We start from the raw sequence: 22,321 nt of genomic DNA, 5'->3' as shown, positions 1-22,321 counted from the left end.
GGTACTCGGGCGTTTAGTGATTGTGTCAATGTAGACTAACACTGTAGAGATAGATATATACCACCCGGTCTACCCTGTGGGTAGGATGTCCTTTTGGTTCCACAGATAACGCGGCCACAAAAATATCATCCATCACAGTGTAACAACAGGCATAGAGAATCGGAAGTTGAATCCAATCTAGAACAGGAATGCGTTACGGTAGCTAGATAGGTAGACATGCAGCGCCGCCCGGCAAAACGTGACAAATTCTGACCAAGACTGCGGATAGGTGGGGAGGGAGGGCTACGCGAGCTGCAGTGCGACCATTCATCTTTTCGTTTCCGACCTCTCGGGTCGTGTGCCTGGGCTGACCGTAAGGGGGTGGTGGTTTGTTGCTTGCTGTGCCGCTTGTTTGTTTGATCATGTCGGGGATATCGGTCATGTGTTGGGGGTTGAGTGGTGGTGCTCAACTGGGTTGCCAACACCGACATTTGATATGTTGCCTTGTTGGGATGTCAGCTGCTCAATATTGCAGTGTGGTGGGCTTGGTGGGAGCGAGCAGTCAATTTGAGTTTGGTGGTCATTTTCAATACATTGATGAAATGGAAAACAATGTTTGTTAAAACGAGGAGGGATCGGAGGCACGGAACGTCCACGACCTGGCAATGGGGATCGGAAGAGATGAGCCGTTGATAGTGATCGTGAAGGGTTTTCTGCAATCTCCCCATATGAAAGTAATCAATGGGGAAGAGTTGCAAGAGACAATTCGGTCAGCTCCGCTTCCAAAGGAGCGTCGTCGTCGTCGCTCGGGAATAATCGAAGGGTTAGGATGGTGCGATTGCCGACATGGTGGTAGATATATGTCGATATGGTGCTGCTCGCGGTTGACTGCCAGTGGTATTCTGTCAATTGAAATTAAAATCACTTTCTTTGAGAGGGGAAAATGTCAGCAGGAGTGCTGTGCATGAAAAGATGAAATGTCATTGGCCAAGGGAATCCTTGGAGGTCGCTGCTTGGCAGCACAATTTGGACTTCCTTCAGGAAAGAAGCCGCCAGCAGAGACTGGCAAACTTCCCCGCACTGATGGCCAAACAGGCAGCGGCGACTCAGGAGGTAACTCAATCATGTTCAAAAAATTACATAGCGGGTGGAAGCGTTTCGAAGAATGGGCCAACGAAGATGATTCAGTGTCAAAGTCGACCACCACTCAGACCAGCCAAACCGAAACTGGGCCATCAGCACCGACACAAACATCGACTAAAGATCACACTTCCAACCATAGCGACCCCGTGACGGAGGATACGCCTAAGCCAGAAGCATACTGTTACACCAACAAATCCACCAGCTCTTCATACAAATACACTCCGCTCCCGTCAACGACCAAGTCAGCCATCCGGGTTCTGACCTTGCTTCCAGGGAGAGCCGACGCTGACATCGAATGTCGGCTCATCGAGTTGGACCTGAACAACCCATGGACAGAGGACGATGGCGAGGAAGGCTTCGAAGCCCTCTCCTACGTTTGGGGCGACATCACCGAGACAACGCCAATCCAAATCGACGGCGCCACCGTACAGATTGGCAGAAACCTCCGCAGCGCTCTCCTCCACCTGAGATATCACGAAAAGCCCCGTATTTTGTGGGTGGACGCAGCATGCATCAACCAAGAAGACATGGATGAGCGCAACAGACAAGTCATGCTGATGGGCGACATCTACACCAAGGCGGCCCGCACTCTTGTCTGGCTAGGCTGTCCATGCTGCTTACTGGGGGCCCTGAATACGGACCGGCTTACCTATTCTCAAGGTAAATGGCTTGATCACTTAGCGGGGATTGATCCTCTATTTGAAGCCATCGAGATCCTGGGCAACGAGGCGCGGAAGCTCGCAGAGGAGGGCCGTGAGGTTATTCCAAAGCAGGGAGAAAAGGACGAAGATGGGACGACGTACGACCGAATTAAAAAGCTGAAGCCCAAATGGAACATCATCTTTTTGGAGAATCCGTGGTGGACTCGTATTTGGACGCTGCAGGAGATTGTACTTGCAAAGGAGGCGCGCTTGTGCATGGAAAGACACGAGCTGGGCTGGGATCTTCTCCGTGTTGCCATTCCTTACTATACAGCATTGGGCTTTGGCGACTTTTCCGAGATATATGCTGGGAGCAAGACCAACTCTGGTGTTGAGCCGTTCAACCTGGTCAACGCTATCAGAGAGGCGAGACAGCCCGGGTCGGAGCTCGTTACTGGAGATGTCGGGGACGAGCTCCTCCACTACCTCGCCTCGTCCCACTGGCGTGATTGCAAGATGCCTCAGGACAAGATCTTTGGACTTATGGGTCTATTCAGCGAAGGCCGCGATGTGGGTATTGAGGTTGACTATCGGTTGGATGCCGAGGATGTGTACCGCCAAGCGACGAAATCCTTGTTACAACAATCTGGCAATCTCGATGCTCTTGGGTTCTGCTACCCATACAAGATACCGAGAGTCACCAATCTCCCGTCCTGGATTCCTGATTGGGGCTCCGTTGGAAACCTCGCGCTCCCGTTGATGAACGACGCAAAAGGCCAACCGCGAACTACTCACGCTTCTAGAGGACTAAGATCCAACCCCCGATGGGAGAACAACGACACAACCTTGCTTCTCGACGGTCACATCATCGACACGATCGCCAAACTCGGGAGGATGCAGGTACCACCAAATCAGGACGACCGCAACGAAGGGTCCCTGGACCACATGCTAAACGATCCTGTGATGATCGCTGAAGCCGACAGCTTTCCCGACCGGTGGGAAGATTTGGATCCCGAAAGACCCATCCGGCATTTTATATCTGCATGGTGGAAAGGAATGAGAATGGCTGTGCCATATGTCGCCAAGGCAATTCTCGAGATCTTTGGGAATGTTGTGGAAATGAGGGAAACGTTTCTGCAGTGGGATGAGCTTGTTGCTGCAGAGCTGAGCGAGCCGCATGAAGACCGCCGCACCATTTTCCGAGATACTATTACGACAGCAACGCCTTGTCCGCTGGAACCATCAGTATTCGATAGCCGCTTTGAAGGATGGCTCCAGGCGGTGTACTCGATTCGAAAGCTGAAGAAGAAGAGGATTGATCGATATGCACCAAAGACGTACACCACATTGGCTGCGGTCACCACCTTTGTCAAAATGGAAGATGACGACCTGCCTGAGGCTTTTGCGACATATACAACGCATACGCCCCGCAGGCGACTTGGGATTACCGCGTCAAAACGGGTTTGTCTCCTGCCTAAGCTCACCGAGGTTGGGGACAAAGTGGCTCTGCTTCGAGGTGGCAGGGTGCCAATGATCCTCCGTCCGAGAGAAGATGGATCAATGCAGTTCGTTGGCGAAGCATACGTGCACGGAGTCATGGATGGGGAAGCGTTTCATGAGGAGGAGTGTATTGACTTTCGAATAACGTGATATTTATTTTGGTTATCAGGCTACATATCTAGATTTAAACGGTTGGAAGATTGCTTGCAAGCGCTCTCCGGCTCATGCTCTCGATTTCATACTGCCTTCTCTCAAACATGGATTGTCGCCTGTTCATCTCGGCCTCAATGCCATAGATATCCGAATTACTATCATGGTCAGCGTTGGGTGCCAGGGAACCACGAGCATCAAGGCTCCGACTTACAATTTGAGGTTGATAACCTCATCCTTCCCTTCTGCTGTCTCACTGACCCAAACCGAGCAACCCTTGTTGCCCGACACAGGAAACTCCCCCCAACCCTCATCATCAATCATGACCTCCCCGGGACACAGTCTCAAGAAATCGATCCATTTCTCCCCACTGTGGTGTTTCCCAACGTACATTTTCAGCTTTGACAGGCCCCACTGGTTACCCATTACCGCCGCTAGCCCAGCACCCCCACCGTGGGCGGAGTGACCCTCGCGAGTGAAACCGACACAGTGTGGGTGGGAAAAGAGATCATGCTGGGTGCCATAGGCGTAGAACTTGCGGATGAGGATGAGGCGAGCGAGGAGGGTGGGATTGCCGGACATGGGAGGGATGAAAGAAGAGGGGCCGGAGGCGAAGGAGCCGTAGAGGTCAGACCAAAATACGCAGGGCACGCCGGTGTTGGCGCGGAGGAGGATGAGGGTATAGGCATGGGGTAGAAACCAGGGGGCTACGGGAGTCTGTGATGCTGACGATTAGTCAACGTTATGGAAGACGTGATATGTCACGGGAGCGTACCTCAAGGGACTGGCCTTGCTGTGTGTCGTGATTAACAACGAATGTCTGATGCAGTACACGTTAGTCGAAAGCTAAACTTTGTCACGTGTCAGAAGGTTTAAGGGGCTTACCACAACGTTATTAGGCTTCCACAAACACAAAGCATCCTTGAACAGGTCCCTTAGGTCGCCTCTCTCCCCAGCCATAGATATCTTGCTCAAATTAGAGCACAACGGCACATCGAACAGCGAAATCCTGTGGTCCATATACTCAATATACTTGGCCAAGAACTCAGAGTCCTCTCTCCAGTACTCTCCAACAATGAACCAGTCCTTTCCCTTCTCAACATTATCGTCAATATGCCTCAGCAGTCTCTTCTGAAACTGGAAGCTATAATGCTTAATCGCATCCAACCTCAACCCTCCAATCTTCAGCTGCGTCGGCAGCCACTTTACCCAATCAAAAGCATCCTGCTGCACGTCCGGATGTCTGTGGTCAATATCGGCAAACATTCTGTTGTTCACTTCATCAGCACTCCCTTACCTTCCCAAATGCCCATGTCGAACTCACAAAAAGTCATAATTCCCCACCTCCTCATCCACATCCACACACCACTCTTTCCCCCCCAGCTTCCAAACCCCCTTTTCCCTAGTCAAGTCATCCCAATCCACCCCCGTAAAATGTCTCCTGTCCCATTCCCGACCACTGTACCTCCCCCCCCGCCCCGGGAACGTAAACCCCGTCCAACTCTCAATCTCCCTCACCTCCCCCCCATCTAGTTCCCTATTCCGGTCCAAGGGGTCAACCTTCTTCGCCTTGACCCTCTCTTTGTAGTCCGCTCCAGTTTTGTGATTCAGCACGGCATCAAACAAAACTTTCACCCCCCTCCCCTCCGCCACTCTACAAAGCTCCTCCAGTTGCGCTTTTGACCCCCATTTTGTCGGGGTGGAGCCCTTCTGTTCAAACTCGCCTAGGTCCCACAGGTCGTAGATGTCATACCCGTTTCCGTTTTTCGCGTCGGCTGCCTTGCAGGCGGGGGGGATCCAGATTTTGGTTATGCCGAATTGGGAAAGGGAGGGGAGGAGGGTGGTGAGGAGGGACCAGTGGGATTTGGGGGTGGTGCTGGAGGGGGGCGTGTACCATTCGAAGGATTGGAAGATTGTCTCGTTCTGCTTGGGAAGCGGGTCGGAGGGGGGGGAGAGGAGGATGAGGGGGTTGGGGCAGGAGGAGGGGGGGAGGCGGTGGCGGAGGGGGCGGATGTTGGTGCTGTGGCCTGAGGAAGGTTCTTGACGGGTTGCGGCGCGGGAGAGAGCCGCGAGGGGGGGTGGGAGGGGGGGATTGGTAAGGGAGAGGAAGGTGGACATTGCGGTGGTGGTAGTAATGTGCGGTTGTTGATGCTGGTGCGGTGAGATGTTCTTGGGGATGAAAAATGAGATGGTGGTGGTAAGAAAGTTCGATGAATGAACCGGGCTGAAATGGGATTTGCTGAGTTGGGTGGCCGTTACCTTGCACTAGTAAAAATTGAAAACTAAAAGCTGGTGTGAACAAAGTCAAGAAGTGTTTGTAAGCTGATGATATTTTCAGAGATGATGTTCTGGAAGCTGTGAAGCTCACCGCATGTCTCGGGTCTCGGGACGAGCCGAGGCGGTCGGGGAAGTGGGGCATGTGCCATGTTTTGATTGGGCGGCGTGTTTGTTGTCGGGCACAGTACCCGCCCCCCGCGAACGCACGCCACCTTTGACATTCCAGAACCGAAGTTAGGACATGGTGAAGCTGACAAAATCGAACGGACATGGTAAATATTAAGGCTTTTTGCCGCTGACGGATACAAGAAGTCTTCTGTCCACACAATCATATTGCAATTAAGTCTTTGTATTATGAACAAGTCTTCCTAAAGCTACTAATCACCCCAGGCAATGAAGCCCCTGAAGATCATCGACACCCACAAAAGGGGCCGGTATCCACACATCTCTTCACCACCTAGACTTTTGATCCAAACTCCTCCTTTGAGCACATACATATCTGTCATGTGATGCCCCAGAGGTCAACAGAACTGCCACAACGGTTCTTTTGGGTACGAGTCCTTGCTGGGTCCTCCCTTCGTCGGTAAAGGTAAGAAGCTGAACCCCGGATGGATGATCTGGAATGGCATTAACCCACTGGTACCCCACCAGATTGCCTTGCACTGCGTTTTGAAGATAGCCGAGCAGAGATTCGTGACCTTGAACCGAATCCGGCATGAAGATCATCATGCCTTGAATCAACTTTTGTCCGGCCCGTAACCTCACCAAGAACAGCCTTCGGTAATTGGCACAGCCGATGTCAAACCTCAACGACAAACTTCGAGTGGTCCTTTAAGGTTGGATTTCATGATTTTATTCAACCACCACCCGACGGAAACATTGTCGTGGTGCGACAAGGCGCCCCCCAGTGCGTCCCAGATAGGGCGAGGTAACCCTGCCTGAAGGGGCCTAAACATGACTGGAAATGGAAAAGCATCCGAATATTTTCTTGACAGCAAAGTCATCAGGGTTGTGGTCTCCACACAGACCGTGATCAATAGATAGAGCTATGCGTATGGTAGGTATGGGTAGTGGCGACTCAGTAAGTTCCCTCTCAGGAGAACTCCATTTGGCAACGACCCAAGGGGAACAGATGGTGATTGAAGCCCATTTAGCGCCATCCATGGAGCTTCTCGGAACTTTGACTAGACCCAACCAGCTTGAACAGGAAAAGTCATCATCGCCATGCTCCCGCTGAAAATAGGACCTGCGTGTCAATGGAACTATAATACTGTGCCCATTGAGAGGCTCAATGCCAAGAATTCCGTACCCCGTATGGTGAAAGACTGGGTCTTGTTTCAGCGGTAGGCTGATGCTCATGCCTTGCTGATTTGGAGAAAAGGTCGGACGTCTGAATTTCTCGGCACCTTTATAAGGTCTTAATAAGCCTGTCGGGGACCGAAAGTCTGCTGGGCTACGCGCGAGAGCATCGACAGGAGAGTAGTAGTATAGCGAAATTCCTGCCTGTCCTCTGAAATTCGTCGCGTTGGTATCGCAGGAAGACCAAGTAGCCAGGCGAATAATGTGCAGTCATCGTTCACTCTCATAATCTCGTGCTGAAGCCGCATGAACGCTTTGCTGCCTTCTCCATATAACATGGACATATTGATGTTGAAAAGCCCGAGTAGGCAGTAGGCTTGGTCTTCGATTCTTGTCGTCTGTCTCCCCGCCGCCCACGACATCCTCTGAGCTACGCTCACTTTCCGAAAAGTGTGATGCAGTTCCTCGACGTCCATTTTCCCCGTTTCCTTTAGTAGATGCTCATTAATTTTGATCTTGGACATAATGTCTGCAGCTTGACTCCCACGAGTAAACCGAAAGTACCAAGTCATGTCGTAAAACTCCACTTTCGCTGGCGCCAGAAGCTCTTGCAAAGTCTAGCCTCTTGTAAACCAACGGCTTTGGCTCACCCTGGCGGAATCATTCCTAAAGTCGATTTCCTCTGGATAGGGACATGATAGCGGTTCAAGATCGCTCAAGGAGACGAAGCAAACCTCATCATAGGCATACCACTGAAACATGGAGTTGATAGCCTCTTGAAGCTCGGCGCTGCTAGACTTATCGATACAGCAAGTATCGATCCAAATGTATTTGAAATATCGCCGACGTGCTATCTGGCAGGCGTTTGCGATCTTCTTCTAGGCTGCATTAGGGGGGTCGCTGAGATTGTAGAACGCATTAGGCTCTTCCATATCACGAAGTGTGACCTCCTTCCCTTCCCAGGTGTGGGATAAAATGGCATATGGGGGGATTTTATTCCCGATGACCTCTTCCAGCTCGTATGTAGTGGTGTGTAACAGTTGCTTCTTGAACGCAGGGGATGCCAGGAGGTGTCAATTGAGTAGAGATGTAGTTGAAATATTTACCCCGCTTGCATGTTGGCAGCGGGAGGGGTATTGTTGGGATGATAGCCACTTGATGACGCTTATTGGACAGGCATCTTGCGTGGGTCGCCTGCAGACAGACATGCCGAGCTGCGAATTGTCGGGTGTCCTATTATGTCAGCCGTCAGCTTGTGTGACTTGTATCAGAACATCATTCTTTCAAGATCATCCTTGGTTCTTAACCTCAAATCGTGTCCATTCAATCTTCGACATCATCACTTACCATGGAAAGACGCCGTAGCCAAGCCTCTAATAGGCCGGCCTCAAGAGCCTCCACCAACTCTTCCCACACCGCACGAGCCTCCTCAAGTTCTCCGTCCAGTCGGAGTTCCGTCATCATCACCAACCCAAGTTTCTTCGTCTGCGTCCAAGAATACCTTAAGCCTCTCATGGCTATCTCGGCGCTTGGGTGCCCGATCACCTTTGCCTTGATTGTCTCGCCTATCGCCGACCCCGCACACCTCAGCCACAACGGCTTCAAGTTTTCGTTGGAAACAGTTCGACTATTGATATCAGTCAGCTGGTTGTTCTTCACGCTCACATTGGGCCTGAGTATATTTACCTACAATCAGTCGTTCTACAATCAGCTGAAGGTTGGTGGACCTCCTCCGCCCTCGAGCTTCTATTACCGGTGGGCGGATATGGTGATGAACACGCTAGATGTGCTGTGTATGGGGGCCTTTTTGATGATTGCGTTGGCGGCTGCATCGTATGTGCCGGTTGTTGGGTGGTTGGCTGTGGGAGTCGTTGGATGTTATGCCGTGGCAGTAACGATCTACTCCATCGTGATGAGGTTTGAACCAGACGGAGAAGATGGGGATGAAGAATCGGCTCGGTGAGGGAGAGAGAAAGTCGGTTAAGGTGTGGAAGAACAGAACCAGGGTAAGATAGACGGTATACACAAAGTAGACACCCCCATCTCAATCAACTAAAAGATGTCGCTGCTCACCGGGTTCGCAATCTCAATCATCGAAGGGATGGCAAGACACAAATTCATGCCAAACTATTGTTCCACGCAGAGGTGATCCGACCGCTTGACCCCACTCGTTTCGACAGAAAGCACGATCGTCTGGGTTGCAGGCGGCTTACTTTGGGTTTGTAGTTCTCGTCAACCATCAAAAGAATCCCGGGCTGACTAAGATGCCAAACCCACCCACAGAGCCTACCCCGTCGCCCCCCTCGGCCATGCAGCCTGGATCCTTCGCCACTATGGCTACCGCGCGACCTTCATCTGGGAGCTCTTTCTCTATGGCCTCGGCGCCCTCCTTTGCATCCCCGCTACAATCGCCCACTCCTTCACCGGCCGGCTTCTGCATCTTCATCTTCATCATCGGCAACGGCCTCGGCTCCCTAGAGACCGCCGCAGACCCTTACATAACCGGTACCTCTTTTCCCCCTTGATCCCATAAGGTAGCCACCCTTTACTAACACGCTCACTCCAGTCTGTGGCCCCCCAAAACACGCCGAACTGCGTCAACCTAGCCCAAGCCTTCAGCGGCATAGGCGGCATCGTCGCCCCCCTTATAGGTTCATTCGTCTTTTTCGGCTTCGACAACGAGGAGAGAGCGCTTCAGAATGTCCAGTGGGTGTACATGTCCATCGCCATCTTTGTCTTCATCCTTGCGGGTGTTTTTATCCTGGCGGAGATACCTGAGATGACCGACGCGGACATGGCGCTGTAGGAGGAGGCTGCTGCGAAGAAGGGCAGGATGTTGGGGACGGAAGCGTATCAAGTTTATGTTGAGGAGCAACCACATGCTATTGGGCCAGTAGAAAGGAGTTGTCCTTCAGAAGCAGTACAGGCTTTTTCATGCGGCGTTTGCCGAGTTTTGTTATACTGGGGCGTATGTTGCTGTTGCGAGGATCATGACTTGTGTGAAGGCGAGGAAAGTCTTTTTGGGGTTTGTGACCATGTGTTGGATTTGACCGCTCCGGCGATCACGCAGAGGGGAAACGTGGGGATGAGTATGTCGTTTGTTGTTTTGTTCTTTGAGAGTATTTGGTTTCCTACGATTGTGGCTTTGGGGATGAGGGGGTTGGGGAGGCATACCAAACGAGGGGCGGGGATCATTACTGGGGTTTTTGGGGGTGCGGTGGTGCCGCCTTTGTTGGCTGCTGTGGCGGATAGTGACCGGGGGAGGATGGGGACGGCGTTGGGCATGCGGTGCCGATGGTTTCTCTTTGGCAAGGTGGACGTATGCGTTGGCGGTACATTTTTCGGGACGGTATAGGGGGGCTGTGGATGCCTTTGTTGGTGGCGAGGGGGCAAAGGGGGTTGAGATGAGGGATGGAGTGGAGAGAGGGCATGATGGGACGGGGGTGGTGAAGCCGGTGACGGATCTGGAGAATATGTCTGGTGTTGTGTTGACCAAGTGATATTCTTTTCGGTTCCGGCAATTGGGGAGAGGAGTTGATATGACGAGAACATATCAGAGTTGGTAGGAAAGGATAGAGTTCTATTAGTCGTGTTGGCTTTAGACTCTATTGGGTGGTAGTAAGATAGAGTGCTGCCTGGTATCTACTTGATAGATCAATAGTACTTGTGGTGAGATTTGTATAAGGATATGAATGAACGCAGTCATTGCTACCGATGTTTACTGTTAACAAGCAGACCTCGTATAGGTAGGTATGTTGGCTGGGCCAATTTTGTAGGGTTTTGCTGATATGGGTTGTCCCACAGCCTTTTGAGGCTAGTGTTCTTGGTTACTTGTGTATACCAGCTACATAGCAAAAATAATCACCCAGCAATGAGGAACAATACAGCATTACTGGTTATCCCGGACAGTCAATGTCTAATTTGGTCCCTTCCCAAAAATGCCCATCATATGTACAAAACGTATTACTACAAATATATATATATAAGTTTTCTTTCGTGGTGGCCTGGGAAGCTCTCTTTTCCCCATTTTTTACCCTCGCCCACGCCAACAAGTCTAACATGCAAATCTGAGCGTCAGAAATAAAGAAAGCCTAGCTCAAATAAGAAAAAATTCATCGCCATGAAACCCATCATTAAAGAAATTCCCAACTTTTCGTGTCGAAAGAAAAACAAAAACGCCGTTCATGTCATATCCATCAATGCAAACCGCTCTCGCCGGTAGCAGCCATGTACTTCTGGCAGTTGATCAAATGCTCAACCTGGTCGCCCACCTCCTGCAACCTGTTCAGGACCTTCTTGTTACCATCCTCGAAGCTGAGAAGAACATATGGGATGTTCGTCTCGGCGCAGAATTGCTTGACCAGGGTCTGGACCTTGCGCAGGTTATGTCTGGGTACACGGGGAAAGAGGTGGTGGACGGCCTGGAACTGGAGACCGCCGTGGATGAAGTCGAGCCAGGCGGGGCAGTCGACATCCATGGTGGTGCGCAGCTGGCGCTGGGGGAAGGATTCGGATTCGCCGAGGTCAGAGGTGGACATGGCCCAGTGGGAGAGGGTGATTTGGACGTGGAGGGGCATGGTGACGATGTGCGAGACAAGGACGAATCCGATTCGGACGGGCCAACTGGGAAGGGTGCACCAGAGGAGGAGGTAACCAAAGATGTACCAGTAGCAAGACATCATGGCGATCTCAGCGGGGCGGATCCACCACGCCTTGCTGCTTCCGAGGGACGAGGCCTTGGAAGAAAGGACATGCAGCCACGAGAGGAGGTAGAGGTTGAAGCGCGCGATGCCCATGACAGGGTAGTAGGTGTACTTTTGGAAGGGTACAAGGAAGTTAGCAGCGGCGTCCCAGATGAAGGTGAAGTCGTAGTAGGTCGAGTGAAGGCTCCTGAAGAAAGAGGGCGAGGTGGCGAAGATAGGGACGTTCTGGATATCGGGATCGTGCTCGGGCATGTTGGTGATGAGATGGTGAACGTTGTGACTGCTCTTCCACCAGCCAATCGAAAGACCGCAGCAAAAGTCGGCGACGAACATGCCAATTAGACTGTCGATAACAAAGTTTCCGGTGATGGCGCGATGGCCGGCATCGTGCGCAACGAACATGATCTGATGCCAGAACAAGCCCAGGAAGAAAGCTGATGTCAAGTACCACTGATTATAGAGAGCGGTCATGGAAGCGACGAACAGAGTGGTGTAGCGGCACATCTCCTTGGCATACTCGATGTAGGGGCAGTCGTAGAGGTTGAGTTCGTAGACCTTTTCATGGAGCTCGCGGTATTTCTTGACAATGTCTTGCTGCACAGCTGGGTCGACAGAGGGATACTCGAGGATGTCGCGGGCCTCATCCTGCTTCTCGGCCCAGGTAGTAAATGCCAGAGGGTCCTTCTTTCCAACATAAATCTTCTTGGCAGACCGGAATCTAAATGTCTGGCCATCTGTCTCGCCCATGCGCTCGATTGTGGTCTCCTCGAGGTCCTCTCCGCAGCTATCCTCTGAAGTAGGAGCTGTGCCCGTGCTTCGCGACTCGGAGAGATCGCTAAAGCTCGTCTCCAAAACTGAAGAGTCCTCGGCATCGGATACGTCGGTGGGGATGGTGGATTCCACAACGGGCTTCTCCTCGGGCTCCTTGACGTAGACGCCGCCGCGAATTGGTGGTGTTGTGTTCGTCCAGATGCCGGGAGGCTTGCGACCAATACGGAAAGCCTTCATAGTCTTTAATGTTGGGGGTTTGTGGTACCTGCGTAGACGCCCCACCAATGTGTCAGCACTCAAATGCATCCATTGTCCAGTCGGAAGCAGGCAATATTTACGCATTGATCTCGTCCGTCGCATCCTTTCCAACCATGTGAAGAATGGCCAGACTGCCACCGGGATGCCTCTCCAGCCACGAGTCCAGCTTCAGTACATATTCGTCGTAGATGACAATGATGTGGCCGTCGGCGATGAGATCCTGAACCGCCCGTGGGCAGAGGACGTTGTCGCGCGACATGATGGTATTGTCGGGGTGCTGTATTCTAGGTAATATGATGGGTTTATGTTGGATGTTAAAAGGGTCGGGGTATTTGTTGACTTGTCTAGTAGGTTTGGCCGATGACTGGCTGGCGGAAGTGTAAATAAGAAAGAGAGAGACCTGGAACGGCAGAAAAAAGAGCGAACGGGTGGGAAGTAACCCGAGAAAGCAGGGTGCAACGAGAGACTTTTTGTGGAATCCCAGATAACGGAGCAACTCCTTAAACACCAGGAGCGGCTAAAGGGGAGATGGGTGACGAGCCGAAGAGAGACGAGGGAAACAGGGAAAGGCAAAGTCTTGGGAGGTGAATCCATGGAGCTAGACTGCACGTGGGGCAAGACCCTGAAGATGGGAGGAGCTCTGAAGCTAAAACCAAGTGGGCAGCTTGGGGCAACTTGGCGTTGGGGCTGAGCTCAACCACCGCGCGGTCTCATCTCCTCTGTCCCGCAAGCGAACGGGGCCAAATCTTGGAATGGCTTGGATGGTGCAACCACGGGAGTGGGTCGAGTTACCCAAGAGTGCGTAGAGTGCACCAAACATCTCGACACCCTTCACTCTGCTGGGCATTCACTGGCACTCTGCAGAGAGCGCTCCCGTATCGATGAACTACAGAGGAGCGGAGCAGGAGGGTCGGGACCGACGCGAGCCCTCGCTTTTGGTATGGAGACCACTGTGCCGGACCACCAAACAGTGTTCCGCTCCCGTTGGCGCATACCGTACGCCTCACATGTACGAACGAGACGAGTCGGGAATTGGGGAAAGGAAAAGGAAAAGGGGCGTGCCACCTGCCAACTATCCAACGGCGGGATTGACGTTTGTTCGGCGCCAAGACCGGCGATGGACAGGAGAGAGATCCGCCGTGACGGTCGGCCGGCCTCTGACAGGACCGATAGAAGGAGAGAATGCTGGGAGGACGCTGGGACAGGCCCTGCATTTTTTGTTTCTGATGGATCTGTTGTGCGGTGCTGGTCGCTGTTGTTGCAACCCCACTCCCGGTCGGCAGGCGCGAATCCCCGTCTGGTCTGGCCCCTTCTCCGCATCTGGAAGGTCCCTTGTGGGCAGGGATCCTTCTACAATTGGCAAGGTCGGAAACTGAGCGGTGGGAATCTTGTCTTGGCAGGGGGAATCTCCCATCTCAAAAATTTCCCATTCATCTGCCCATTTCGCTGAGCACAACACCCGATTACCGCTCGTGATACTCCAGATGTCGAACCACCTTGGATTGGGAGACATCAGCTGGATTGGGAAAAAATGTTGAGCGACAAAAATCCAGAACCACACCATTTCCACCTCAGCTGAAGACACGAAATGCCACATGTCCGCGTCCACCCACGTGCGGACACAAGGTGCATAAATGACTGCCTTCTTCCAACGCCATCCCAGACTCGAGTGGATCGCGTCATGCAATTGCCAAACCCTCCACGCTTCGCTGGCCTGTAGCCCTCGCCACCTCGTACGCTCTACACGCGTATGAAATCCGGGCAAAGGATCCGCGTATGGGCGGCGATAAAACTATGTATGTTACATATGTGCTGTCTTGGTTTTGGGATTGCGAGATGTTCGGATATTGCGACATTACTTATCGATACCGATAAGATACAGCTAACAAGCCTTTTTGATTGTGTGGAGCTGCGGTTCCAGAGTGGGCCAATTAAGCTTATCTTTCAACCCCTGGTCACTCGTTGACCTCAATTCACAACTACGGCATCTGTCTCAACCATAAACAGGTTTTTTGGTCATTTTTAAAAATAAAAATAAAAACAGATGTGCGAAAACAAAGTTCATTTCCCTGTCATTGCATCCATGTTCTACCTGAATCATCAATAATATGACGTATCTCTTTGGCTGTCCAACAAATACTGGTTGCTGGGTGGAAATCCCACCCCACTCACAAATCAGGGCAGACCGCTTCAATCGCGGGGTAAACTTTTCCACAGGCTATTGGAATGGCAACAACATGCTACGGTTACGACTCCTACATGAACTAGGATATAGATAAGTTATCGACTTTTGGTGAGGGTATAAGTTTGGTTAATAATAAAGTAACTCCCTAATAGCCAGATTTCATAGAGTCTTAAAAGTGTTTCGGAGTAGGTATTATTATTATAAAATTGGGGACTGTATAATCGCGAATTAGACATTTTGTAACAAGCCGGCGGGCGACCTTCCTTAGTCTGTAACGACTGATATAAACGGTCTAATCTCGTACTAGGTACTGTCGTACTTATAATTATATACTTTTACCCCCCAGTTTGTGCTGGGTAGCTAAGGTTGCATTAAGGGAAATTCTAGACCCGTTGAGGTAGTGGCGCTGGTGGAGGCTCAGATACTGAAGTTGTCGACATCTCTTTCCCTCTAAACCGCCTGTACATCTGGTATCCGATTATCCACCACTCAGATGGGGTCTTTGGCTCTTCATTGAGAGGAAATTCTTCAAATCGCTCCCGAAGCTTTTGGCAAGGTAGATCATAATCCTCTCCCATCTGTGGCTGAAATATGCTCTTCCAAGAACTTCTGCGATGTTTCCGAGATTGAAGACGACCGCACATGTGGCAAAACCCACAATGTCCACGACGTCCGAATCCAGCTTAGTGTCATTTCGGTTTGGCCGCCGCTCAACACATTCTATCCGCGTCGCGACTTTCGCGAAGGTTTATCTCCATTTCACATACAACAAATCTATTTGGTCAACCTTCACAATGCTCCCCAAACGAAAGGGGTCTAGCATCGCTGTTCAAATCGATGCAGAAGATCCAGCCAACCCCGAGACGACGGCCAAGCAGTTGAAAATCTTGTTAGAAAACGATGCAAACAAGAAGCCAGCTCGGACCCTCAAGGAAGCTCAGGATGAAAAACAGGCTTTTGAATTCTCATCTTAACGAAGCACTTACTCTTATCGAGCGGAATAATTTGTATGAGGGTAAGGAGTAGATGCTTCAACTCTAGTGAGCGCTGGAATAACACCAAAGCCAAATGGAAACTTCTGGATCTTTGGGGAGACTCATAGCCATGCGCCTAGGTTCGACGAGGCTTGCCCACGATCTGGGCACGAGAATGAAGGGCGTCAAGAAACAGTATGGAGGAGACTGGACTTCCAGAAGACGATTGGTACGAATGGCGACAACATCAGCTGGGTCATGTATAAGTTCATCGAGCCAATCCGGGAGATTTCCACCATGGGGACACAGAGTGCATCTACGAACCTTATAAGCTTATGGTTTGGCGCCGGAATCTTACATGGACTCATAAAGTTTCTGGAAAGGGTGAAAGGGCGCCAGACGACTCGGCTGACAAATTTCTCGCCTCTCTTATTCGGAACTGGGACAAATACGAGGGGATTGGACAAGTGCCCGTAGGAAGTAGGGAGTGGTGGAGGCGGGAGTGGGACGAGTTGTGCAAAGAGAGATTTGCAATACGGCGCGGGAAGGGATTCAGCCATGGTAACCGGAGACGCGGAAGGCTATATTGGAGGCTATGGAAACCTCGAATGTTGCAGAAGCTGTTAGCGCAAAGGATGGACAACCCGCGTAGAGAAGAGTTTCACCATAGTCTACCTACTTAATGCCAACAACTAGCATGATAACTTTGTGCACACCGCACACCTGGTCACAACTGCCGCACCGGTACCAAATGGCCAACTGCGTGAGAGCAAGAGAGAGCCGAGCTTCGGATCCTCAGCTGGCCACTGAACGAACAGCTGGTGGCAAAGATAGCACATGCAGTAAAGAAGCCGAACCACCACCTTTCTCACTCCCGTCATCAATAAGTTTTGGAACTCACTCCAGACAATTAGCTTAACCTCACTCCCAAGAAGAAATACGGTCATTCCTGTCCAGTCGGGGTTTCCAATATTCTTAAGTTGGTGATACCAGGGTAGCGAATGAGCCAGTACTGGCTGCCAACATCGCCGTCATCAATATTACCTCTCTACACTACCCCAATAACATGATCATTATCTGCAAGAGGTCGCATGTGGTTGCTGTTGGGTCATCATCTTCCTATACACCGAGCTGGCATCCGTTACTATTTACTTGTCTGGAGGCGATGTGGCATGCCATATGGTCATGGTATTTGTTCCACGCAGTTAGAGCATAATTGCCTCGAGTTTCTCTTCTAAAGCTCATTTTTCAAGGGTGTAGATGTGGCTTGCCTCGACATTGCAGAAAGTTGATGCCCTCGAGTTTTATTGATAACTTCAGCCGCAGACAACTTCAAACCACCTCACGGGTGATAGCTTCAGGAAAAGATGGCAAGTCGATTGCCTGCGTTTCAATTCAAATGATGTGACTCAACGGGGAAAGCTGAGCCGTCCAAAAGGGGAATCTCTGGCAGATTCTCCACGACTCAACAACATACAATACCACCTGCAGGATGCTCCATGAACCACAAATACAGACTGTGTAACCATTCAAATTATGAACACAAAATCATAAAGGTGGCCCCTAAGGTCACCCTTTCATTTCAAAATGACCTCCAAAGCTGCCCTTCCCAACACGCCACTCTCCCCATCATCTCGCAGCAATCCTCACATTACAAACAATCCCGAACCCCGTCCGACTCTCCCACACCCCAAAGTCGTTCTCCTTCCTAAACGTAATCTCCCTCGCCCTAACAGCCATCTTGACAGCATCCTCATTCTCTCCCGTCCCTGGCGTCCCTGGTGTAGTCGGACTCGACGGGTTACTCCCCACCCTCTCCTTGTTCTTCGACCCCCAGCTCTTCCAAATACCCTTCTCCGCCTTCTTCTCCACCACGGTAGCCTGGACATGCTTTCTCTCCAGATTCGGCTCCGGCCTCAAATATGTCGCCAGTCTGCGCGCCATTCCCTCGTCTTTGAACCACAGCCACTGGGAAGTGTCACTGTTCCCTATACCGTCTGTGTCCTCGCATTCGAAACGACCCCATTCGTCAAACTCGGGCTTGTCTTCGTTGGGACTGTCGCCGTCGTCATTGTCTTCTTCTCTTGAGTACGATGACTTCTCGCCTTTTCCTGTAGATTGGGTCGCGGCTGTTGAGCCGGTGTGCTGACTCAGTAGTTTCCCCAGATTGGCCTTGACAATTTTGACCACTTCCCCTTCTCGTCTCCGCTCCGCCGCGCCAGTCATTACCCATCCTTTCGGCACGGCGGCTTCCGGCACGAGGACTAACTCTGCGGCGTGGGATGGGTGGTTTCCCAGATTGGAGAGGAAGTGCTCGATGTGAGGGACCAGAGCGGTGATGATGTCTAGCTCGCGGGAGGCTTGCTCTGTTGCGCGGGCCTGCTGGGCTTGATAGAGACGTCTTGGAAGGGTTCGAAGATGGTTGGTCAGGGGAGAGGTAAGTGGGTTTGTTAGCGAGGATGGTAGCAGGACGCTATCGTTGCCTGTGCTGGAGCTGGGACCGGCATGGCTGCTGGTGAAGCTGCCGCCGGTGTGGGATGTGGTGACGGCTTCGGTGTAGGTTGGGGGTAGGTCGCCGTCGTCGAGGCCGTCAAGGTAGGACATCTTTGCGTGTGTTGTCAGAGCTGAATGCTGAATCCCGTGTCAAGCCCGAGAGTATGATTCGTGTGTCGGTTTGAGTGGTGGGTTACAGTGAGTTCGATGGAGAAGGAAATGCTCTGAAAAGTTCAATGCCCAGCCACCCAGGGGAGGTGAGGTGATTTGTGTCAGGTCAAATGCGGCAGCTCGTATCCCCGCAGCGGAACGTGGGCCTCCTAACCGCTGAGCTTTTGCAAGTTGTGATAGAAAAGATACCGTGAGTGCAAACGGAATTCAGTGCGAAAACGCCCGTTTCAGTGGTCTGTGATGCAATTTCAACCGAGGTGTCGCTGAGCCTTGCTGACAATCTGCCGGATTCCAGTCCAAGAATGTGCCTGGCAATGATGGCTTTGAGGGCAATGTGATAGCGATAAGTAACCCCGCCCAGTTCGATGACGGCGGCCTGTGGGGAGACGGGTGTGGCTGAGCTATAACTTGCCGAATTGTTGGTTAAGGTAGCGCCTTGCAGGCTCGGCGGATCTTGTGTGCGGGCCGGGGTTAACTATCTCAGGGCTCGGGGCTCAATTGCGGCCTGACTGTGACCTTGTCATTTCTTCTCACATGATATCCCAACTGACGTCTATCTCCTGCTTGGGGCGATGTTGATCAAATAGAAGAAGGACCTGCCAAATAGGTATTCAGTAACAGGAACTACTAGGTACAGGCGGGGTGGGGCTTGGCATGTAGATGGGTTACCTATCCCATGCGCATCGCGGTTTGATGTCTGACTGCTGCGGCTGACACGTCGGTCAGAGATCGGGCCTCCAGATTGACGATTCGGTTCCTGAACTATGCTCGGTCGAGTTGCTGTCAAGTTAAAAGGATCCACGGGCTCAAACACCGAGACGACTTTTGGTATTCTGAAGCGAGAATCTAGCACGTTGTGCTCTCCCGCAACAGCAGTGGTGCGACCCAGAAACGCTATGTTCCAGTGCATATTCCCGGAGGATCCCGGTGCCACCCCTCATTTTCCCCAGTGAGTAACAGACAGCGCTTGGAATTCTTCCAGAACCCGTCAGCAGCCAAACATTCTCGCAACAGCATCCATCTTGCGTCTGTCATTGGTGCCACCGAGACAAGATTCTTATTACCGAGCAGTATTCCGCGAGAAAACCCCTTTCCCTTATCAGTGACACAGCCACACCCACAGGTTCAAGGCAGAATGGGCTAACCTCTTTGTGGCGACAGCATAGCCGTGTTAGCCGAATGCCAGATCAGATGATCCACAGTGTTATTAAATGAGAACCCTGCGTTAGGCGGTATTGGCAAGGCTGTGTGTACTTGGCGAGCCGCTGGTAGATGTCTGGTTCACTGGTTTGCTGCCGTGCATCGTTGTACTTAAAGAAGAGGCTGACCCCGATTTCCAAACATAGCCATATCTTCATTATCATCCACCATATTATCCACGTGGAATTGCCAGTTATCGTCCATCAACACCAGTTGGCAGTGGCGCAACAAAGATCCATCCACCACCAGCGTGACCACTTCATTCTCAATCCTTCGCAAACCTTAGCTCTCAGCCCAGAGAGCGCACACATACATAATCAACTGAAGGCCATTAACTTTTCGCCACTTTTCCCCAGTCATCTAACCCCTCCATCTCACCACCAACACTATCAAGATGGCCTCCTACAGAATTGCCGCTCCCGATGAGTACCTTGCCATCACTGGCATGGGAGTCAAGAATGGTTTGTTTTCGACCACTAAAGCGTTTTGGTGATCAGTCGCTAACATGCACCCCCAGTCAAAATCACCAAGGCCGCTTGGGTATGGCCCTTCCAGCGCTGCATGCGCTTCAGCGTGCAGCCCCACGACTACGCCATGAACCTTCAAGCCATGACCAAGGAGAAGCTCCAGTTCCTTCTCCCAGTGGTCTTCACCGTCGGTCCCGACGTCAACCAGCGCGGCGCTAACAAGAAGGGCAAGTCTCCTGCTCCTCCTGGTGTCTCCGGCGCCGGCAGCGCTGGCTCCCCCGTCGAGGATGATGAGGACGGAGTCTATGACTACGACAACCACGGCCATGTTGCCGGTCGCGAGGACCAAGGGGACTCGCTCATGAAGTACGCCATGCTCCTAGCTGATTCTGGCGCCAAGAAGGACGGCACCAAGGATTTCCTCGAGAACATCGTCAAGGGTATTATCGAGGGTGAGACGCGTGTGCTGGTGTCCAGCATGACGATGGAGGAGATCTTCACCGAGAGAGAGGTGTTCAAGAGGAGGATTTTCCGCAACATCAAGAGCGAGTTGGACCAGTTTGGTCTCAAGATTTACAACGCCAACGTCAAGGAGCTGAAGGATGCGCCGAACTCGATCTACTTTGAGAGTTTGAGCAGGAAGGCTCACGAGGGTGCTACTAACCAGGCCCGTATCGACGTCGCCGAGGCCCAGCTCAAGGGTAACGTCGGTGAATCCAAGCGCAAGGGTGAACAAGAGCGCGAGATCTCTAAGATCCAAGCCGAGACCGCTGTCGCCAAGACACAGCGCGATATTGAGCGCGCCTCCGCCGAAGCCGTTCTCGACACCCGCAAGGCCGAGCTCAACCGCGACGTCGAGATCTCCCGCGTGGCTGCCAAGCGCAGCGTCGAGGCGCAGGACGAGGAGTTGAAGGTTAAGGTCGAGATCAAGCGCGCCGAGGCTGAGCTGCAGCGTCTCCGTGCGACCGAAGTCGTCAAGGCCACCATTGAGCGCGAGGCCAAGCAGCAGGCTGCCGACGCTGCTGCGTACGAGATCGAGGCTGACGCCAAGGCCAACTTCGAGAAGGCGAAGCAGCTTGCAGAGGGTGCCGCCTACAAGGTCAAGGTTGAGACTGAAGCGGCGGCGTACCAGACGAGGCAGAACGCCGAGGCTTGGACTGATGCCGCGGTGAAGCAGGCTGAGGGTAGGCTTGCGGGTGACATCAAGACTGCGGAGGGTATGATGGCCATGGCGGAGGCGTATGCCAAGATGAGCCAGGCTTTCGGTGGTCCTCAGGGCTTGTTGCAGTACATGATGATTGAAAAGGGTACCTATGTCGAGCTGGCCAAGGCTAACGCTGAGGCTGTCCGGGGCATGGCTCCCAAGATCAGCATCTGGAACACTGGTGCTGAGGCTGGTGGTGAGGGTGGTGCTGCCAATGGCACGGCGGCCATGCGCAACATCTACCAGATGCTGCCACCTCTCATGACGACTATCAACGAGCAGACCGGCATCACTCTGCCTGAGTGGCAGTTTGGAAAGATGGCTGCTCAGACTGGGGAGGTGCAGAAGGCTATGAAGGCCAACGGCACCGCCTAAGCTGATGTGGGATGACTCCTGTTTTCTTTTGTTGTTTTTGTTTTTCTATTGTTTTTATACGGGAGACGACAACCGTTTAGTGATACCAGCATGTGAGGATGCATACAGAGATTGGTGGGAGAGTATGGGATCGGCGTTTATTCGTGGGTTTTATGCTATTGGTTTCCGCCATATATTTTCTGGGCATGTTTTTCATCATTGTATCTTGGGTCTTTGTTACTTTTGTTTCTAGCCGCGCTGCATCAGTGATACCTCGGTTGTTTTTTGTGGACGAGTGGGACAAGGCAACATAGAAGGATTGGACAGACAAACAGACAGCAGACTGATAATACATTTCTTTTGTGCCTAACCTTTGTTATGAACAGCTGCTTTATCGCCAACTTCATGTCACTTATTATGCTCCTGCGACCCTCTCACAACCCAGTCGGTCCAAACACGCCGATCTAGACCCTGATGCACCTTGACCCCTCCCGCTCGGCCCAGGCACTGAGGGGACTTCATAATCTCCTGATATCACCCTCAACGTGTCCA

At 52.0% G+C, this 22,321-nt stretch overlaps 6 protein-coding genes across 6 annotated transcripts; 3 read left to right on the top strand and 3 right to left on the bottom strand.

Moving 5' to 3' along the window:
- Nucleotides 1-956: 956 nt before the first annotated feature.
- On the top strand, nucleotides 957-3,413 carry QC764_500170 (uncharacterized protein; the record flags this gene model as incomplete). The annotated part of the gene is made up of 1 exon (XM_062947285.1): nucleotides 957-3,413. One exon carries the CDS (start codon nucleotides 957-959, stop codon nucleotides 3,411-3,413), a length of 2,457 nt encoding a protein of 818 aa, XP_062798688.1.
- Nucleotide 3,414: 1 nt separating this feature from the next.
- On the bottom strand, nucleotides 3,415-5,763 carry QC764_500180 (uncharacterized protein). Its single transcript, XM_062947286.1, has 5 exons — nucleotides 4,738-5,763; nucleotides 4,299-4,680; nucleotides 4,189-4,233; nucleotides 3,628-4,130; nucleotides 3,415-3,571 (listed from the first exon to the last, which is right to left on the bottom strand). Exons 1-5 carry the CDS (start codon nucleotides 5,529-5,531, stop codon nucleotides 3,448-3,450), a joined length of 1,848 nt encoding a protein of 615 aa, XP_062798687.1. The 5' UTR covers nucleotides 5,532-5,763; the 3' UTR covers nucleotides 3,415-3,447.
- A 2,739-nt stretch (nucleotides 5,764-8,502) lies between these two features.
- QC764_500200 (uncharacterized protein) lies at nucleotides 8,503-9,795 on the top strand (the record flags this gene model as incomplete). The annotated part of the gene is made up of 2 exons (XM_062947287.1): nucleotides 8,503-8,850; nucleotides 9,556-9,795. 2 exons carry the CDS (start codon nucleotides 8,503-8,505, stop codon nucleotides 9,793-9,795), a joined length of 588 nt encoding a protein of 195 aa, XP_062798686.1.
- A 997-nt stretch (nucleotides 9,796-10,792) lies between these two features.
- On the bottom strand, nucleotides 10,793-13,831 carry QC764_500210 (uncharacterized protein). The gene is made up of 2 exons (XM_062947288.1): nucleotides 12,802-13,831; nucleotides 10,793-12,728 (listed from the first exon to the last, which is right to left on the bottom strand). Exons 1-2 carry the CDS (start codon nucleotides 12,978-12,980, stop codon nucleotides 11,186-11,188), a joined length of 1,722 nt encoding a protein of 573 aa, XP_062798685.1. The 5' UTR covers nucleotides 12,981-13,831; the 3' UTR covers nucleotides 10,793-11,185.
- A 3,678-nt stretch (nucleotides 13,832-17,509) lies between these two features.
- On the bottom strand, nucleotides 17,510-18,484 carry QC764_500220 (uncharacterized protein; the record flags this gene model as incomplete). The annotated part of the gene is made up of 1 exon (XM_062947289.1): nucleotides 17,510-18,484. The coding sequence occupies one exon, from the start codon at nucleotides 18,482-18,484 to the stop codon at nucleotides 17,510-17,512; it is 975 nt and encodes a 324-aa protein (XP_062798684.1).
- A 567-nt stretch (nucleotides 18,485-19,051) lies between these two features.
- On the top strand, nucleotides 19,052-22,201 carry QC764_500230 (uncharacterized protein). Its single transcript, XM_062947290.1, is given in 3 exon segments — nucleotides 19,052-19,714; nucleotides 19,731-20,205; nucleotides 20,262-22,201. 2 exon segments carry the CDS (start codon nucleotides 20,139-20,141, stop codon nucleotides 21,788-21,790), a joined length of 1,596 nt encoding a protein of 531 aa, XP_062798683.1. The 5' UTR covers nucleotides 19,052-19,714; nucleotides 19,731-20,138; the 3' UTR covers nucleotides 21,791-22,201.
- The last annotated feature ends 120 nt before the right edge of the window (nucleotides 22,202-22,321 follow it).

The sequence above is a fragment of the Podospora pseudoanserina genome, chromosome 5, assembly GCF_035222485.1.
Source record: "Podospora pseudoanserina strain CBS 124.78 chromosome 5, whole genome shotgun sequence".
Lineage (NCBI taxonomy): Eukaryota > Fungi > Ascomycota > Sordariomycetes > Sordariales > Podosporaceae > Podospora > Podospora pseudoanserina.
Note: the sequence above shows the minus strand (reverse complement) of the source record. Positions and strands in the feature narration are given on the sequence as shown.

Excerpts from the sequence above, each read along its gene's own strand:
- QC764_500180 (XM_062947286.1), bottom strand. The coding sequence starts at position 5,531 with ATGTCCACCTTCCTCTCCCTTACCAATCCCCCCCTCCCACCCCCCCTC. Across the intron at positions 4,681-4,737 it reads GTGGGGAATTATGACTTTTT|AATGTTTGCCGATATTGACC; the intron begins GTGAGTTCGACA and ends AGTGAACAACAG. Across the intron at positions 4,234-4,298 it reads GGAAGCCTAATAACGTTGTG|ACATTCGTTGTTAATCACGA; the intron begins GTAAGCCCCTTA and ends GTACTGCATCAG.
- QC764_500210 (XM_062947288.1), bottom strand. The coding sequence starts at position 12,980 with ATGTCGCGCGACAACGTCCTCTGCCCACGGGCGGTTCAGGATCTCATC. Across the intron at positions 12,729-12,801 it reads GCGACGGACGAGATCAATGC|GTACCACAAACCCCCAACAT; the intron begins GTAAATATTGCC and ends GCGTCTACGCAG.
- QC764_500230 (XM_062947290.1), top strand. The coding sequence starts at position 20,139 with ATGGCCTCCTACAGAATTGCCGCTCCCGATGAGTACCTTGCCATCACT. Across the intron at positions 20,206-20,261 it reads TGGCATGGGAGTCAAGAATG|TCAAAATCACCAAGGCCGCT; the intron begins GTTTGTTTTCGA and ends ATGCACCCCCAG.